At 38.1% G+C, this 20,343-nt stretch overlaps 1 protein-coding gene across 1 annotated transcript in view; it reads right to left on the bottom strand.

Moving 5' to 3' along the window:
- PCNX2 (pecanex 2) overlaps positions 1–20,343 on the bottom strand; it is a 238,070-nt gene that overhangs the window by 74,253 nt on the left and 143,474 nt on the right. The window contains exons 22-23 of the mRNA XM_074948848.1: positions 11,844–11,953; positions 6,604–6,732 (exon numbers count right to left, since the gene is read on the bottom strand). Of these exons, the coding sequence (XP_074804949.1) occupies positions 6,604–6,732; positions 11,844–11,953 (239 nt within the window). The remainder of the gene's footprint in view (positions 1–6,603; positions 6,733–11,843; positions 11,954–20,343) is intronic.

Below are 20,343 nucleotides of genomic sequence, written 5' to 3' on the forward strand. Positions count from 1 at the left end.
ATAATACTGAGACTATTATAATGGTATTATATTATTCCATGGTACTCCCTGCCTGACCTGGAATAATGTGCCAGCTTCTGGCCACCCACTCTCATAAAGATACTGCAGAAACAGAGCAGGTCCAGAGAGGCTTCAGAATGAAGAGAGACTGAAAAACTTGGGACTGTGTAGAGTGGAGCTTAACAGGAGGTACATGAAAAATAAATACAAACTACAGTAGAACCTCAGAATTATGAACTAACTGGTCAACCACACATCTCATTTGGAACCGGAAGTACACAATCAGGCAGCAGCAGAGACAAAATAATAACAACAACAACTAAATAAAAGTAAATACAGTACAGTACTGGGTTAAACGTAAACTACTAAAGAAATAAAGGGAAAGTATTTAAAAAAGAGTTGACAAGGTAAGGAAACTGTTTCTCTGATTGTTTCATTGAAATTAAGAGGGTTAAAAGCAGCATTTTTCTTCTTCATGGTAACATTTCAAAACTGTATTAAGTCAACATTCAGTTGTAAACTCTTGAAAGAACAACAACATTTTGTTCGCAGTTACGAACAACCTCCATTCCCAAGGTGTTCATAACTCTGAGGTTCTAATGTAATGAATAGTATTAAGAAGCTAGATCAAGGGCTCCGATTTACCTTCTCTCACAATACAAGCACAAGGACATTCAGTGAAACTGCAAGGCAGCAAACGTAAATCCAATAAAAGGATTTTTTTTTAACTAAGTGCAATTAACTGTGGAACTCACTGCCTCAATTGATCTTTGAGGCTAAGAGCTCAGTAGGATTAAAAAAAATGTCTGAGTTATATTAGACAGAACATAACACAACTTTAGAAGGGATATGCTTGAGGTCATAAAGCAACCTCTAATTCATGAGGGTTATGGGAAGATTATTCCATAAATGTCCACTACAGAGTTTCCTGCCTTTTCTCTAAAGTATCTAGTACTGACCAATTTCAGTCAGAGACTACTGAACTAGACAGTATCTGCTAGGATATTTCCTATGTAAACCACACTATTGTCAAGGTCTAAGAACAAGAGGAGGAATGTCAGATACAGAAGACTAAGGAACAAAGCAGTAGAAGACTTTTTGAGATCGTCTTGCATTTTAAACATATCTGAAAGGAAAAATATAAATAGTTTGTCATGTGTGAGTTGCAAGCAAGAATGATGGATGGAGGCGGTGGGGGGAGGGGAGTTTGTCCCAGTCCAGAGGCCATGACAGTGGAAGAGAAGAGGTAGGCGGTCTCACTGACAAGCAGGAGGAACCATGAGGTACCATGGTATGTGCTTTTGGAGGGGGAGGGATGATTATTTTAGATGTGAGGAAGGAGCTGAATGGGCACATCTTACTTTTTAGCTCCCCCTGCCCCAGGCATGCATGATACACGTAAATTCTAATTGTGGCCACACTGGCAAATTCTTCTCCTCTGAAGTTTCTCTGTACTCCACTAGAAAAAGGAAAGGTTGACTTCAGTGCATATGTAGTGCAGTTCTTACCCCTCCTTTCCCAGGAACATTAACATTTCAAGGTGGCTATTTTCCAGACCACGGTGACTGGAACAATAAACACTGTGATATACTTGAAAAGCTGGAGAAAAATAAGACTTGTTACAAGATTCTCAGTACAGCAAGGAGGCTGGAAATACGGTTCTAAGATAAAGGGCAATTTAATCATAACCTCTTTAGAGACACTTAACTGATTTAGTTACACCACACACCAATTCACTGGAGACCCCCAAAGCAAATGCAAGCTGTGCCATACCCAAAATAGAAACTGAGACAGATGACTGAGAAAGAATAGAAACAGGAAGGAAGGAGAGAGAGAGAGACAAGAGAGAGGCTTGTAAGTGAAATCCCAAAATTCCTGGTGGCAGTTTGCTTGCTGGAATGCATCAGACTTGTAACAGCAAACATTGTTACCAGGCTGCTCTAAGTGGTCAAGCAATTAGACCCACTGGCGAAGAAAAGTAAATTTACTGCACTATTCTGTCCATTCCTATATCCAAGATATAAAATAAGAGACCTGGAAGAGAGAAGGGGGACTTTAGAGCTGCAGCATGACAAAGTATGTTTTAAAACAAGAAAAAATGGAATAAAAGGGTAGTTTTTGAAGAGACAGTTGAAGCTTTAAAGTGCCTACATATTAAATGAGATTTACTGCTATTTCCTTTTCACTCCCTCTGACATTTATGGTCTAATCATCTGAACAGCTGTGAAAATAAAGAGTAAAACAGGACTCTCTAAACCAGGAGTGGAACACATGCTAGGGACAGGACAGAGCTGGGTTTTGTATCAAGCCTTTTTTTAATAAAGAGAAAGCAGAAAACTTCTCAGAGTTTGACTCTCATGGGACAACTAATGATAAAGTAGTGAGACAACTTTGTGCTTTTGTGTATCCCCCGCCAAATGCAGTGTGGTCTACAAATCTGCAAAGTTGTAAACAAAATAGTAGTGTGGTAATTTGCCCTTTCCCATCATTCTCCTATTTTTTTCTTGCTTACTTCTTTGAAGTTTTTTTTTTTAAACTAATTGATCTCTATGATGGACTGGAGTGATTATTAGATATTGTATATAGTGAGCACACATTTTTATTATAAGCAACTATCATATTCTGTTCCTGTACTACACACAATGTGCTAAGTGCTGTGCAGACCCACAAGGGCACGCAAAAGCAAAGCTGAGTCTGTGCCCCGAAGAATGTGCTAATGCTTTTAGGTTTTGCTTCCTGGCACAGCTGATGAGAAAAAATGGGACACCGCTCCCATAACATTTCTTTACCCAGTTGCGTTCCTCCATTCCCATTTAAAAAACAAATTATTGTCCTAATTGTGTGTCTCGCACTGCCAGCTCCAGACCCTGCTGCCCAAAGAGGTAGGAGAGCCTGTTGCCAAAGAATAGACTTGAGGGATTAAATTTTTCTTGTCTAAGCAGAAATGGAAGGATTAAAAGAACTGCAGGACATGCTATAAAGAAGCTACTGCATGTATCCAAAGAAGCAGGGTAAAGAGATGACCAAACTGCACTCCACTGAAGACTTGGAGAAGTTGCTTGCTACCTAGACTGGTGGCCTCAAGACTCTCTCCCTTCTGGTCATCAGTTCTTTGTCATCATCCCCCTTCCACCCATCCTAATGCATCATCAACATAATAACAGTACTCAAAGTTTTATATATATGCACCTATGGCTCTCCCTTACAAAAACTACTGGACAAAATGATTCTTCCTCAGCTAACTCCACATCTAGCTATGAAATGCCAATTCCTTCAACATCTGCTTCTGTATCTACCCATTTAGCTGTTAACAAATATTAGCTATCAATGTATGTAAACTTGGCCTATAGTTTGCATTTTTCTGCACACCCTAAGAAGGGATTTGGGAGGGGCTAGAACAATGTTCCAGTCCAATTCAACTTCCTGCGTCTTTTGTTCTAATAACTTCATAAGATTTTCTATCCCTTAATGCATCAAAAGGCAATCCTTTTGATTTTTTAACTTTTTCTGCATTACGCAGACCCTTTCATGGAGCAATCCCTAGTATCTACTACAATAGATATTTACATACCAAGGAGCTTAAGAATTTAGATTAGTCTCATTGACTTCAATAGGACAGTTTATGAGGAAGGGACTGCTCATGTAAGTAATGTTTTGCAGGATCAGACCTGAAGCAGTATTGGTTTGACACTTTCTGATTACCCCCGTCCCAGTATTGTATACTATTCTACCTTTAATATAATATTGTGCCCAATTTTTATCGGACAGTGTTTCTTTAAGGCACTCAGGAACGTCCAAATTCAAACTCTCACTCTGCTTAGAAAGCTCAACTATTCATGAAAACAATAAAAGATGGACGTGAAAGTGAAGAAAAGGGGAATCAGAGCCAGAGTGCTAATGACAAAATAAATATAGATGCATGTAAGGTGATTACATAGAAGTTTTGCAGGCTTCCACATGTTCAGGCAAATGTTTATTTCACTTGGATGGCTATCAGAATCTTCTGCAAGACTGCTTTTTCACGTTCATATTAAAAATAGGTGAAAGGGAAGCAAGGAACCATACCACATTTTCTAGTGCGTAACAAAGAACAAATTTCGAAAAAGAATGTGGTCTTCAAACCATGAACAACTTTAAGAAGAAAGACAAAATCTTTAAAAAATTCTGAATGACAAACTTTGAGAAAGGTAGGGACAGATCCCAGCAGGCATAAACTGTCACAGCTCCATTGACTTCAGTGGAACTATGAGAATATACACCACCTAAGGATCTGAGCCTTTGAATACATAGCATTAGTATATGCTACATGTGGGGTGAATTAGTAAGCAAAGGAAGAACTACAGAAGGGCACTAAAAAATGCAGGATGCGTAAAAGAAAATATGTACTGCCATATGTGTGCTATTTGTGTAATGAGTAAAAATGACTTGTGGATGAATGAAGACCACTAAGGGTCTAACTCTGCCTTGCTTGTTCACAAAGAGTATTGCTTTAGTCCATGAGTACTCCCAGTGATTTCAGTTGGAATACTTATGGAGTAAGGTACTACTCAATGCAAGCATGAGTGGCAGCATAGGTCTGACAATTACTTAGGAAGACCGAGCCATTTGCTTGGAAATATAAAATGCTACTGAACAAGGATATGCAAAACACAAACACAAGGAGTAAGGGGGAAAATGAACTAAGGAGGCAAAAGTAATAACGAAGATGAAAATAGAAATTAATGACAAACAGAAACAAGTGTTTTAAATACATGAGAAAGAAAGCACTAGGCAAGAACTCAGTCAAATTATCAAGGGGTTAGACTGAAAACTTAATGACAGATGTTAAAGCTGCTCAAAGCCAATCTTCCCCCCTTCCCTCCCCAGTTTTCATAAAGAATCTAAAGTTTGTGTAGATCTTCAAAACTGAATATATTTATTGATTATTTATTTTGAATGCGAGAGAAAGGGCACTGGAATTAAATATTAAAAGGTCTACACCAAGATTTTCAAATTGGAGAGCCAAATGTTAGGTGCCTAAATAAGTGGCTTGATTTTCCGAGATGACGAGCAGTTGCAGCTCCCATTGACTTTAATGACAGGTGGGAGGTTCTCACTCTCCTTCAAAATCAGTCTAATTATTCAGGCACCTAAACATGGATTTAGGTGCCTAACATCAGGCATCCAAGTTTAATCATTTTGGTGAAAAAAATCAAACCAAAACTACCCATTTCCACCTAGGAATAACCTGAAGATATTCAGATCTCTGACTGTTAGGATTGGCACTATGTACCCCATGCATTCATGACTGCCAAGTTTGATTCTGTAACTCATATCTCGGAAAGAAGCCACATGCCCTCAAAAAACTCCAGCTGACCTAAAATACAGCAGTCCTTCTGTTTAGCAACACAGGATACCATCTGCCTCAGTTCTCCACTCCATGCACTTGCACTCTAGCTACCTGAGAGATTCTCTCTCCTTCCACTTCTATGATGTCACACAAAAGCTACATTCCACTAGATTCTACAACAATTAAACTAAGGGATGCTTGTGAAAGCAGGAGACAGAACTTTCACAAGATCTGGACCCAGATTATGAAATCCCCCCTCCCCTCCATAAAAGATGACCAAAAAAAATCCTAATAATTTTTAGAAATAAATACAAACCCTGTTTATTTGACTTCAGAATATTCTTCATTTATTTATTTCTTCACGCACATTCATTCACACCCATCAACTCACTCACACAAACCAAAACCAACCTAACAGAAAAATCTACAAACTAATCACACTACTTCTCCTACAGGCTGGAAAAGATGAAAAAAAGACAGTTATTTCTATATTTAAATATGTGGGAGGTGCTCAGATATCATGCTGATGTGAGGCCATATATGTGCAGCAGTGTGTTGCACTCCTCTTTGGTCTGGCCAATTCCTATTTTGGCTTACATTCTTCACGGCCTGTCCTAAACTACTCTGAGTTTCTGTGTGCTGTTCAACAGCTGCAACACTTTACTCCAAAGCTGGCTGCATGTAAATGGTGGATGAAGGAACTATATATAGTCTGTAAACTGCTTTGAGATCCTACTGGATAAAAGGCACTAAAATAAAATGTACAGAGTCATTATTAAATAATTTCTATGTTCTTAAGTTCATTTTCTTGTCCAACTAGAAGACAGAAAACTACAATAAAAAACAACCAAACATGATATCAAACTCTATGAAAGATTACCTATTAAAAATCATTGCATCAGACTCATCAGTTTGCCCATTCACATTTAGCGCTGAGAGTTCCTCCCCATCTGCAAACTGTTAAAAATTTGCTAACACTAGCTACTAAAACAATAAAGGACACTTATGATTTCCATAGCTTTGTTGCTGTCTGACTGCAGCAAATGTGATATGACATATCATATGTAAGATCCTGATAATTATTTAAGTAAATTTTAATAAATAACTAAACAAGTACAAAATATTAATACAGTAGGACCAGACCTTAACAAAAAGGTTACTCTCATACCGTGGAGCAACATGTAAAATTATCTTTTAAAAAACAAAAAAAGCAGAAATGAAACTAGTAAGAGCAAAACATTCCAAACAGGTCTATAAAACTTTAATTGTCTTACTTGTAGTTTTTCTCCCAGAACTTGACTGGTCTGGCATAAGATGTGATAAAAATGACACTACCAAGAAATGGACTCAGTGGAGTAGAAAAGATTGAAGTGGCCAGAGTTTGTAAGAAAAGCATAGCAGAGTCTGAAAAGTTCAAGTTAAGGTAACATGAATGATTTCATCACACTTTTAAATTGTTCTTCAGACAGCCCTCACCTATTTTATTTTTATCACTTTTTCCAAGGTAGGGGAGGAAGCTCTGAAGTCATACACAACACAACTAATTATCAAAATGAGGACTGTAGCTGTTCAAACTTAAATAGTTCTAATAATGAGGGCCACATGTTTAGGTGAACAAGTTGCAGGGCAGAATAGCTGGCAGCAGAGCCACCACTTTCAGATTTCTGCCAGAGTTTCCCTGTTCCGGGGGTGGGGGTGGAGAGGTTCTCTACCAGCCTTCTCCAGCTGCTTTAATGCCATTTACCCAACAGCCTCAGTGGACCAGAGAATCTGGCACAAAGATCTCTTATCCTTAATCACTCTGGGTGAACGCCTGAGCCCACTGAAGTCAATGGGAGTTTTGCCACTGGTATCAATGAGTCAACATTTCACCCTGTGTTTTTTCCCTCAAGAGCATGGATATATCATCAAACCTACTGGTTTGAAATGAGGCTTTCCAGCAAGTGGAACTTACCCTAGCTTTCATCAGATATTTATTACCACATACTGATTGCCTAGTAAAAATCTTCTACATATCATATTTGTTGAACTGTCCACAAAGTGGGAAGAAGAGTGCAGGGGAAGTAACATAGGTAAACATGCTGGTGCATGCATGCATTCATGGTTTACTACTTTAAAAATGATTATTATATTATACATTCTAGATGTGTTGAAAACAAGTCTAGGAAACACAATGAAGAGGTGGATAAATATATAAAGAAAGATGTAACAGGAGCATGATTTAAAAGACTTGGGAACAAATTCTCATTTTAGTTACACCAGGCCCTTGAATTTCTGGAGAGAACGCTACATGCAGCCTGTTGGCATGACAGACTCAATTATCCCGTTTTACACCTTACTTGGGAAAAAGGTATTTTATAAAGAACTGTACAGCTGCTGGGCAAGTATCAAAGTACTGGGATTACAACACCAATGGTGCCTCTTTGAAACCAGAATTAAGGTCCAATCACTCAAGAGCAATAGTCTTTTGATTCAGCCTATTCTAATAATGGTCAGTATATAGATTCTGCAATCTTTGAGAAACTAAAGCTCAATTTGTAATGCATATTTTATTTTAAAATTGAAAAATATTCACATTGCAGTTTTCCAACTAAAAGTCTATTAGCCAAGCTTTGGAAGCAATATGAAGCATTTATGAACAAATATTTAGCAAGAGCTATCATTGAAAATCCTTAAACTTATTAAAAGAGAGTGATCTGGAATGGTGTCTGAGTGCATTAGTGAGTTTGCAAACTGAGCTGCCCTAAGAGGCTAAAAGTTCAAAAACCATCAGAGAGATCATACAGAAGGGCAAAAGTTTGTCAGCAAACTTCAATTGTCATATTACACTGGAATCATAACCTATACTGGTTCTGAAAGATAAAGAATTATTTGCAAGTGTCAGATAAAAGGAGTGATCAGAGGAGCTGAAAAGATGGGAGGAAAACAAGGAGCACAGATAATGACAGTCTTCTAAAGACTGCTTCAAAGTAATTAACATAAAAACAGTCAATATGACGAGCTAGGACTTTTGGGACTTCACTGTGAAATGTTTACATTAAAGGTACAGCTCAAACAATAGCAACCTTTGGGTTCTCTTCCAGCCAAATGACATAATCATTATTATATGTAACTTGGAAGACAATTCTCATTTGACTTTTTGGAAAGCGGTTTTAATTAAGAGGGTCACATATATAAACAGATCAAAGGAGCAGGTAACAGGACCATGCCTTCTTTCTTTAAATTGTGGGATCTTCTGATAATATTTGTATCCTACATGCTCTATGTTTTCCAGATTTCAGGACAGGGAACTTGTTTTGTTGCACATACTTTATAATAGCTAAAGTGTTATGAATATTTATGGAAAATGATAAATAATTTTCTAATTAAGTTCATTTCTAAATATTCCTTACCTCACTTTGATGTGTAGTGTGGGAAATTATTTTTGTCTGTGATCAGATACTTTTAAATCATAGCAACTGATGTATTTTTATTAGGTTCTCTTGTGTTTGGTAGCAATGCACTGATTATGTTCAAGTATTATTATGCTACTATGGTATTATAGTACTTTTATTACAATGAATTTAAAATTCCCATATTATGTTTCAGTTCATTTTCCCTGTGCACCATCTTCTTTATGACTGCTGTATTCATCCCTTTGCAGAAGGCACACATAAGACCCTCCATGCTACAGAACATCCATAATACGCCCACTTGGGGCAAAGATGGACAAAGCGGATATTAGAGGCTTCCACAAATTCCCACAAAACCTGCATGGTCTTATTTTAGGGCAGCAAAGAAGAGAAGACTAAAACTGGCTAAGGGAGAGGGCAACTGGATCTGAGTTTTGCCAGAACCAGTAGTTGTGAAATCTTACAGAGTGGTCATGGAGGGGTTATTATAAATAGGTTTCCATCTACGTGCATATATTGAAGGCTGGAATAGTGATTGCTGAGGTGTTGCACTACAGCCCATGATATGTTGGGCTTTGGGCGGATTCCATCCCTTCCAACCCATACACACAACCTGAGTCTTAAAGGCTTCTTTCTGAGTTCAGCACTAGAGTCACAGGTCTCTGGGTGGCAGCAACTGGAAAAAGGAGATGGGGCAGATGGCTGCTTTTGGCTTCCTTCTCTGATATCAGTGCAGGAACCACAAGACAGCAGTGGTGGCACATCCGAAACTGTGTAATCTGAAATACTAATAATTCTGCTCTTGATCCCACAGCCGTTTTATTCATGTAAAGCTCCCATGGACTTCTAATTATATTACCATCAGCAATGAGGTTGGAATTTATGGAGTTGTCTAGTTTTATGTACAACGGAAACTAAAACCATTTTAGAGTAGCAGCCGTGTTAGTCTGTATCCGCAAAAAGAAAAGGAGGACTTGTGGCACCTTAGAGACTAACAAATTTATTTGAGCATAAGCTTTCGTGAGCTACAGCTCACTTCATCGGATGCATGCAGCGGATCCGATGAAGTGAGCTGTAGCTCACGAAAGCTTATGCTCAAATAAATTGGTTAGTCTCTAAGGTGCCACAAGTACTCCTTTTCTTTTTGTAAAACCATTTTAGGCTCTTAAGTCACTTAAATGCTTTAGAAAATTTTATCCTACATTCATTAGTAACTGTTTGCGGTGCTGGCCCTGCTCTATAGTTCTCATATTCCCAACAAATTCACTAAGACTTCCAAAGCCCATTTGTTCACTTAGAGTTGTTATGTAAATTATATACATAATAGAAGCAGCAAGATGATCTCATTATCTTCACAGGTAACGTTACAATGGTTCATAGCATGGGAGGGAAAGTATTTACTATATTAAGTTATGTGGAAAAGGTTCCACAAAGCAAATAAAAATGTTAGGAAAGCACTTTTCATATGATGATGGAAATAAGTGCCATTACTAGTCTTCTGGTTTTAAGGGTCAGGAAATAGAAAATTGGCAAGTTTCAAAATGATTACTGTACGCACCAAACCTATATACCTCTGAAAACTAAAAACTGCTTACATCAAGCACACAACAAATCCCAGTGGTCCTTAGTGTGTTCATTTGAATGCCTCTTTACATATACATGCAAGAACATTAAAATAAATGCATGTTATGTTTGGTTTACTGTGTGATCTCTCACTGGTTTTTTTCTGGTTTTTTAAATGAAAGATATTATGTTAATGTAACATTCCGATTGGGAATTTACCTGAACGTAATGTAGTCAATTCCAAGTTATGGTTCCCAGATCAACCAGACTGTAATTTGGCTCTCTTGTGCATATGTAGCATTTTTGCATTATTCTTAATGGGGATGATGCATAAAAGTTAATAGAAAATTCCATGCATATATACAAAAGGACAGAGTTATTGTTGTTGTGGGAACAGTAACTTATTCATGTGAATTCTTAACCATAACATTACATTAAGATACTGTTTTGCATTTAACAAGGATATCGTTAACTTAAATAATAGATAGCCAGTCTAAATGTACTTCAACAATAACTACATAAATCAACTAAATCCTATTCAGTAACTGCCTTACTTTAGAAAAAATCCTACTTAGGGATTTTATTAACATTAAAGTTACTGTCACTACAAAATAATTGCATTTGAAGAGAAATCTTGTTAAAGTATAATCTTCGGTTTTGAAATGTTCTGCTAAATAACTTAAAATAAACTTTTTAATTGCAATTTTTAGATAAAAATAGGGACTCAAATTAATACAGAATGTGGATTTTGATGATGGCTCTTGCTACGCCACCTGCTTCAAAATTGGTTGGAGCCAGCTTTACTTTTACTATTAACTTTTGTTAATAATGTCTTTTTGGAATCTTTCCTTTTGGGGGCTATTGTAAGTACGTTTCCAGCTATCCTATGATATTTCATGTCTTAGAACCAAAAGTGGAAAATTTTAAAAGAAGAAAACTTCCCAACCCACTCAATGGAAAATTTGTATAAAAGAAAATCAAAGTCAGACTACGATTAAGATGGGAAAAATTTAGAAGGATGCAACAGGGAAAAACCAGATGAAGGAAATCCCTGCATTCAGACATTAGCCAGGGCTAACTGTTAAAAGGATTAACATTTTAGAGCCCAATCCTCAGGATGCTCACCACCCCACAAGAACAGCATTATAAAGAAGACAGTCCACCAAAGATGGAGGTATTGTACTGAGAATACTTTTTCTACACAAGGCACACTAAGTGTTGTGCTGGGATGAGAAAGAACATTATAAGAAAAGATAATTGGCTGAATATGAATGGGGAAGAAGAAAATAGCATTAAACATCCTGGTCCAAATTCTGCCCAATTCCCCAGTTGCAATTCCTAATGCAGTCAATAGCTGCATCCAAATAACAGAGAAAAACTGGGTCCCCTCTGTCTAAGGAGACCTTATTAGAAGTAACATGGTGTCCCAGAATCAGTGTAAAATATTTTCAGTTTTTTATTAAATGTAATTGTTAAATGTTACTCTCTTTGTTCAAACCCTGTAGAATCATGAACAGTGAAACTGGGAGTAAGTACAAACAAAAAATCTGTAAAGGATATGAGGTATTGAGAAGAGCTGAGCGAACACGTGAAATGAAGAGCCCCAAGCAATCTGCCAGGGAGCAATGTACGTCATAACAAACTGTAATTTTTGCAGTAGATCCCACAGCTGAAAACAAGAGAAAGAAAAAAAAAATATGACATTTACAGGTATGAAGGTAATTTCAACAGTAAAATTTTAAAATTCTAAATCCTTTACAATTGTGCGTTGTATGGTAACTATACTGGAATGAACAAAATTCAGTTTCTATTGTGCTACTTTGTTCATTGATATTAAGGTCCTGAAATAGGAAGATGCTTAATAGGAAGATGTATTTAACTTTAAGCACAAGTAGTCTCATTAACTTCTCAAGTGTTTAAATTTAGATACATGCTTAAGTACCTAGCTGAACTGGGGCCTAAGTGATTTTCTTTTAAAAGCATTTGTGCTCAAAGAGGGAGTAAAACTATACCATTATGTGCTAACTTGGTTATCTTGCTAACTTATATGATTATGCATTAACTTCTATGATATTCATTTAGCACCACCAGGGAAAATTGAAGAATAGGCATATAGACAGCTGAAGAATAGGCATGTTTCTGCTAGCAGAGATTCCCTTATTACATTGGGATCTCTTGGATCTAAATCTATACACAGCCTAATCATCGTAAGTCTTCTGAGATTTGTGTCTATAAATTTCCTTTCACGTCTTCAGATGTTCTTGTCAGAGAAACAAAAAACACATTCTGTTAAATTATACTTCTTAAGAAGTTCTAACATATTCATTTACAAAGCCAGAGCAAAATATGCTGTTCTTTTTACTGTGCATGATAATATGGTAGAAAAGGTTAGAGACAACTATGTTGGGAATAACAGTCAATCTGTAACAGGCGTTCAGTAGCGCAAACTGGAACACTTCATACAATGTATCACACAGCCGGGACAGGACGGCAAAGAACATTGGTTTTGACTTTTGTAAAACATACATGGTGACGCTATTGCTAGCTCCCTACTCAAGAACAACACATATCTATTTCATGAAGTAGTAGATTTTTACCCTCAGCTCCTTCCGCAAAGGCCCAGAGCAGAAATTTTGTGCTGACTAGACTGGGTCATCAACAGACTCACATTGCAGTGTTGTCACCTGACAAATTATGACAAGCTTTGGCCTTCAACCAGAGTTGGTATGAAGCACACATGCACTGTATGTGAGAACAAAACAGGAGTGTACGCAACACTTCATAACATTGTAGCAAAACATCCTAAACAAGCATTTTGTACCTACTACTTATTTTGACCGATGAAATGAAAAAACAGGACATTTTAGACCTCCCAATAAAAGCCTGACAGACACAGAGGCTATGATTTCACTGCAGAGCTCATTCAAGTTATCTACACCTGAGTTACTTCACCTGAGTTAGTCTAGCTCAAGTGAGAGCATTCACACTGCAAAATAATACTTGATCTGCTGTGTCCATTCTGGCGCTGCACTCATTTATGTGTGGCACAAAGACTTGTGGACGCATATCCCATAGTTCTTGCTGCTGCAGCAAGCTGAGCTGCTCTAATGAATTCTTTCTCAATGAAGAAGTGGGAGAACTTGTCTTTCCTTTGCAGGCACACCAGCGGAACTGTCGGAATGCATTGGAGGACTAGTGGCACTTAAGGGTGGTTGTGTTGGCAGCTGATGAGCTGTCCAAACTGAGCTATAGCCTATTCCCCCTGACAGGCCAGTCAACTCAGGGTAAAAGCAACACCCCATACTTGAGTTTTTGCATGTGTGTGGGGAATGGGACTCAAGGTAGCAGCAACACTGTAACTATTTTTGCTATAAAGACAAGTCCAGACATCATTTGAAAAACCACGATAGTCCTGGTAAAACCAGGTTGTATGGTCTCTCTAAAACAAATCTTCATTACCCTCCCCCAAATTTCTGTTGTGGGGCTTTGGTTTGTTTGTTTTGGTACATTAGAAATTTAGGTCTTGTCTACCTTGTTTCCTCTGTAAGACAAATCAAAGGAAGGACAAATCAAATGCACAACTACAAAATGGGGAATAATGGGTTAAGCGGTAGTAGTAACAAAAAGGAGCTGGGTGTTGTGGTGAATCAGAAACTGAATATGACTCAAAAATGTGTTACTAAAAAGTTACTAAAAAGACTAATATCATTCTAGGAGTTAACAAGAAGTGAGTCATATATAAGGTAACATATATATATATATATAGGAGATAACTGTCCCACTCTCTTTGCCATAGGTGAGTCCTCAGGTGGAGTGTGTCCAATTCTGGGTGCCACACTTTAGGAAAGATGTGGAGAAATCGGAGAGAGTCCAAGGGAGATCCACAAAAGTGACAAAGGATTTAAAAAACTTGACCTATAAGGAAAGGTTAAAAAAAATGGGCCTGCCTAGTCTTGAGAACAGAAGACTGAGAGGGACGTGATAACAGTCTTCAGATATATTAAGGGTGTTATATAAAAAACACAATGACCAATTATTCTTTACGTTCACTGAAGGTCGGACAAGAAGTAATGGGCTTAATCTGCAACAATCTCTAGAACAGGCTTCTAAGGCAGGTTGTGGACTCCCCATTGTGACAAATACGGCAATTTCCTGCAATAACTTTGGAAAATCTTGTTGAATTAAGTTTAAATAGCTTTGGAGTCTATTGTATTATAAAGGCAAAGTTTATGTATTATTGTGATTATCTAAATGTAGCTTCTCCAGGGTGTGGTGATGTGGCCAGTGGAAACCCTGGGAAGTACTATGCGTTTCAAAGAACTACTTTAAACAATGTGTCAGACAAGAAGGAACTTTCAGGACAAACAAAATTAAGTGGGTTTCTTGGTGGTGGGGTGGGGAATACAAATTCCCACCTCCAGACCCAATCTTTTGATGCTACACCCTGAAAAGAGAACCATTGGCTGGATGATTACTTATTCACGGTATCTGCAAATCAAAGACCCAGACTATACAAAAGAAAGGGTAACCCATGTTCTGAGCAAAAGCTGTTACAAACCTGTGACCACAGAAAAACCCCTTGGTGGGGTTTGAAGGAATGAATCCTGCCAGAGCCGTTGTTGGAGTTGGGGATGATCTCTGGTAAGCCTATTAACATGTGTGTAAGTTCTTTTATAGTATTTAATATGTTTTCTCTATAACACTTTCACCTTAAGAATAAATGTGCTTGCTTAGAAAGGGCTGTGCAGTTGCTTATAGCTGTGGGCGATTATGTTGTTCATGGCCTTCAAAGAGTAGAGACAGCACAGACACTGGCCTGGTTAGGCCACCTAGCTTGTTGGGGAGCTCACAGTGTAGGCAGGGAACTGTGCAGCCCCTGACCTGTAACACCCATTTCTGGAGGACAGATTGGACAAACACACCTGTCAGGGATCATTTAGGTTTACTTGGTCCTACCTCACTGCAGGGGGCTAGAGGTCTCTTCCAGTCCTACATTTCTAAGATTTTATGACTTTGACTGGAGGACTATGACATTAAATATGGCATGCAAGTGAAACCAGATTGAGAGTAGAGTAGAGTTTTATTCAGGCTGTTTAATCCTCTGGGTTTTTTTTTTTTGGTTGGTTGTTTAACATCTAGACATCTGAAATGCTTGACTGAACAGCTGGGGGGGGGGTCTATCTTTTCTTAAAAGCTAACAACTCAAATTTGAGACCTTCAAAAATACAAAGTGAAACTATGGTAAAAACTACAAAGGTCTACTTGTTTCATACTGAAAATCACAAGCCCACAAATCAGCCCAAATGCACTCAAAATGCAGTCAGTGTTCACCGAATGGTTCTCAAACATCAGCAAACATAGTTCAAGTTTGGGGTTGTAATAAAACCTAAACTAGGGGGAGCCTCTTCCGGTTTTGTGTTTCATTCATTTTATGATTCTCTAATATCTACACCATCTTCCAAAACAGAAGGTTCTCAGTAGGTCTTGGCTCTCAGCTGCCTGTCACCCACAACCTCCACTGCTACTTCTGCTAGGAGGAGGAAGGATGCTCTCTCCATCCAGCCACTTCATAAGCTCAATGCCCTCTTCCTCCAGAAGCAAAGAGGAGGACAAATCAAAAAGAACTGCTCTCCCCACTGGCCATTTCCTGAACTTTCTGCTATTTGCCATCACACAACTAATGGTTCTTAGAGATGGGTGGTGGAGTGTGTTACCAATTTCAAAAAAATTACATATAAAAAGGGAAATTCTAGTGAGTTTTCCTTATTCTGCAGAATCCCGTAATAATGATGTAGCCTCTAGCACTTTTCATAATCTGACAATATTTACCAGAGGAGTTGTCACCTTCATTCATTAAGCAACCACAATATAAAGAATCAGGAGCTGAAGAGTTTCCTTTGCCAGATCAACCTGAACAGGTTTTATTCATCACTTGTTTCACCTAGATCAGAAATTACACCAAATACATTCTTCTATGCCTAGCTTGAGAACTCAAAGGATTTACACAATGATGATATTTTTGCTTCAGAAAGATACTGAAGCAGCTAAAATTTGCCTCTCCAAACACAATCCTCAACCACACAAGCAATATCATTGACTTCTACTGGTAGCAATCATATATCATTCTTCAATTAAAGATAAGGTGCTGCCAATTTAAAAGAAAAGGTTAAATTTTTTGTAAATGACCAGAAATATATAAACTTACACTTACTAAAGCTTTCCTTTTATTTTGGCTGGGAAAGTTGGTAATTAAACTTGCTCTTGATAGGTTTACTGTAATATTAGATCACAAGAATGAAGTCTCTTATCTGTTGTGAAAGCTTTTTTTTTTTTTTTTTTTTTTTTAAATACTATGCTGAATTTTTGCCGATAAGCAGAAGAAACTCCATGACCTCTCCCTCGGAACTGCATAAAGGATGGAGTTTCTAATTCAGACCACCTCTATCCCAATATGGGGTGGGTTAGCAAAGCATATTCTTTAGATCTTGAGTGTTTTGTACAGTTCACTAAACAGAGGAATTAAATATTATTTAGGGGATGTAAAGTTTTAGTGTTCCCAGATGTTACTCATCTGATAGTTTTGCACAGCAACCAGTTTCTTGCTTTTCAATTAGTAAAAATTACTAATATATTCAGTGACTTTAAACTATTGCATTCCTTTCACTGTAAAGTAAGAAAGCAGAACAAATAGATTTTATTTATATCTATTTTATACAGACATGCACTTTATTATACTGATCATCTTTAAAGTCTTCTGTATGGTAAAGCTGCTAACAACTACAAAATTCTTCCTCATAAGAAATATCTTCTGAGTTAAATGTACATCAGAGAGAAAGAAGAGCTAAAGGCCCTGATCTGTAAAGATTTTTTTTGTGTATGACTATTTTTGCCTTGTTGTACATACCAGATAAAATTCTGTGGGTTAATTCAATAGCAAGATTGCATAATTACAGTTACTTACATTAAAGTTCTCTTGCAGCATTTGAAATACATTTTTGTTTGTTTAATTATCTCCTTGTCTCAGGTCTGGTGGGCTTCTAGCATCAGTGTAGCAAGTATTAGTTCATTTAATAAACTGCGATTGAAGTTGATAAGGATACTTTGCAAGGCGTCTACCTTGCAAAAGTTTTTGCCCGCATGTACCTTTCCACCTGTGTGACATCCAGTGAGAATTTGTGTGGGCTAGATATCTTTGTAGGACTGGGGCTAAATAAAGCATAAAAATTGAATTTATCTCCCATATTTAATTGTTGTAAAATTTGTTGGTTAAAACAAACAATTTAAAAACAATTTAAAATACATTTAAAACATTAAAACATAAATGAATTGAAAACAATTTAAAATATATTTGTATGCTTCGTGGGCAACACAAATCGCCTCTAAAACCAGAGTCTTTAAATACAGAAACAATTTTTACTCCACTGGAACTGGATGCCTTAGGGTTCCACTTCTTAAAATTTCAGTTTAGGCCTGGAGGATTCTGGGCTCAGACTTTCTAATGTTTCTTTGGCATTTAATTTTCCACATGTTCTAGCAGTTCTACTTGACTGACTGTTACCATCTTATGTGTTTGGACTAAAATCTGTATTTGTAGGCCTAATTATTTGTACTGTATCTTCCTGTTTATATATGAACATATTTCCATATAAATTAACAAAAATATATCTTTTTTTTTAAAATCGTCAACTTTTTTTATGTGGTAAATACTAAATTAAAACCGGCTGAAACTATTGTTTGTTTGTTTTTGTTATACTGACATTTGCAACAGAGCTGATTATGTCCCCAGTTCATAGCCTAATGTCATTTGAAACACATGCCTCCTCTGAAATCTTGGAAAACAGGATTTACTGGAAATAGTAATACTTTACAGTGCTACTGCCACAAGCCATTATAACATTCTGTTGGCATAATTTGAATAGAAAAATCAATTTGAATCAGCAACAAATCCCTATTTGCATCTGCAAAGCTTGAAGCCTTTATTCTGTATGATTACATGATGCTCACCTAAATGAGACATGTACCATTAATGCATTAATAGAGTGCTCACTATTTTAATAAAAAATGGAAGAAGGAAACTGAGTTAACATTTATCCTCTTCAGAGGTTACCTTGTTAATTCTTGCTGTTGTGGAAGTATAACATTGTATAAGTATAACGTTGTATAAGGGGACATGCTGGATACATTGTATATGAGAGGGCATGCCAAAACATGTTACAAAGTATCTGAGGGAGCACACGTAGGGACAGTTAGCTTTTGAATGGAGAAGCAATTAAGATAGAGCCAGCACGTCTAAGAAGCAGGCATCAGAATGGAAGGTGTGAAGGGCAATTAGTTAAGTTAACTGGAAGCTGTTAAAGGAGATTGTTAAGGGTGGCAGGTAACTGAAGATACGTGACTGGTCTCAGGGATCTCGAAGGGTGGTGACTAAAATCTTTTTCTTCTTTTGTCTGTAACTTCTCTGTAACTTGTTCTCCAAAAAACTGTATAAATTAAGAGACACAAGCCCCACTCGGGGGGCTCACTTCTAAATGTATTAGCAGAGCAGCTTTGCTAATAAAACAGAGTGGTCTGATAAATTGTGAGTCTGAGTCAAACTTTGACAATTTGGAGGTCCCACCGAGATGGCAAGCGGCTTCACTGAGGCTGTGTGATCCCTGACTGCCTTGCAGGACGATCGTGGCAGCCGGCGCCTGGACGCTTAGTCCAAGCGATCCTCCACAAGACAGAAAGGTACACAGCAGCAGTGCAGTCTATGCCATTGAACTTGTTGGTTCCCACTCTGTTCGGGTAGGGGTCTTTGGATCCAGCTTCTGGAATCAGACGTCTCAGGTAATTATTATTTTGTGCTTTAACCAGTTTGAGGACTGTCTTGTCTTTGTGTCTATCCGTCTTCCCCGTGGTGTGTGTGTGAATCTGGGAGCCATCTCTGTCCCGAGACTGGCTGACCAAGGGGTCCCCGTCCCCACGGTCTGAATAAGTGGAATCTGCACAGCTGCAGCCGCACCACGCCTTGGGTATAACCCCTGGTGTGAAAGCAAGGGCAGTTGAGGCAGTAGCCTGTGGGCTCCTTTCTGTGTGTTGCACCGGGTACCGCTCTGCTGAGCCCGAATTTCCTTCTTGTGTGAGTGCTGTGTGAAGTCCTCCTGGATGGGTAATCAGAAGTCTAAGGTAGAACAGTTCCCTAAGGGAACTCCAGCTTATTTTATGTATTTTAGGAGGGGTCCGGACTCTTGTAGGTTTCTTGAAAAATGGTCCAAATTAGCTCTAGAGAACCCCAAATTACAGTGGCCACTGTTAGGTTCTTGGGACAAGGATCGAGTGGACGCTTTAAAAAGCAAACTCGTCCTCCCAAAAACCAAATTGGAGAGAGGAGAAGTAGACTGCTTCATGCAGTGGTGGGAAGAGGCAAATCGTAGATGGACTGAGTCAAAACTCACCTCTCTTAAAAATTCTATCAAAAAACTAACAGTTCAATTGGATGCAGTCTCTCCCACCACTAGTCCGAGCGCTCCCCTTTGCCCAGTCCTGTGCAATGATCCGGATCAAACCCGACCCCCACCATACTCCTGCGCAAATAAGAAATCAGAAAAGGAAAAATCTTCAGTGACTACAGATAATGAAAGTGAAGAAGATACCCTCATTGGCCTCGCAGCTCTGCAAAATATTATGAAGAAGAAATCCAAAGCAGACTGCAAAGATTCTCTTGACATCTCTTCTTGGAAAAGAGAACCTGATGGGAGGTTAATGAGAGACTCTGATCAAACTGTTGTGGCACCCTTACGAGTCCTTAAGATGGGAGAAAGTGAGTCCATATGGGATTATAAGCCCTGGACTCGTACGGAACTTTTATCTATAGTTAAAAGTTTTCCCAAACCACAGGAAAACTCTGTCAAATTTGCTGAGGAGTTTCTGTTAATCTGTGAAACCTATGAACCCTCTGAGACAGATCTCCTCCAACTGTGTAAATTGTTAGCTCCTGCCAGTTATTATGAAAAATGGTTGGCTGCCGCAGACTGGCCAGCTGAGGCACGCCACTCAACCATAAAAAGTACTGGCCCA

This window comes from Natator depressus, chromosome 3, assembly GCF_965152275.1.
Source record: "Natator depressus isolate rNatDep1 chromosome 3, rNatDep2.hap1, whole genome shotgun sequence".
Lineage (NCBI taxonomy): Eukaryota > Metazoa > Chordata > Testudines > Cheloniidae > Natator > Natator depressus.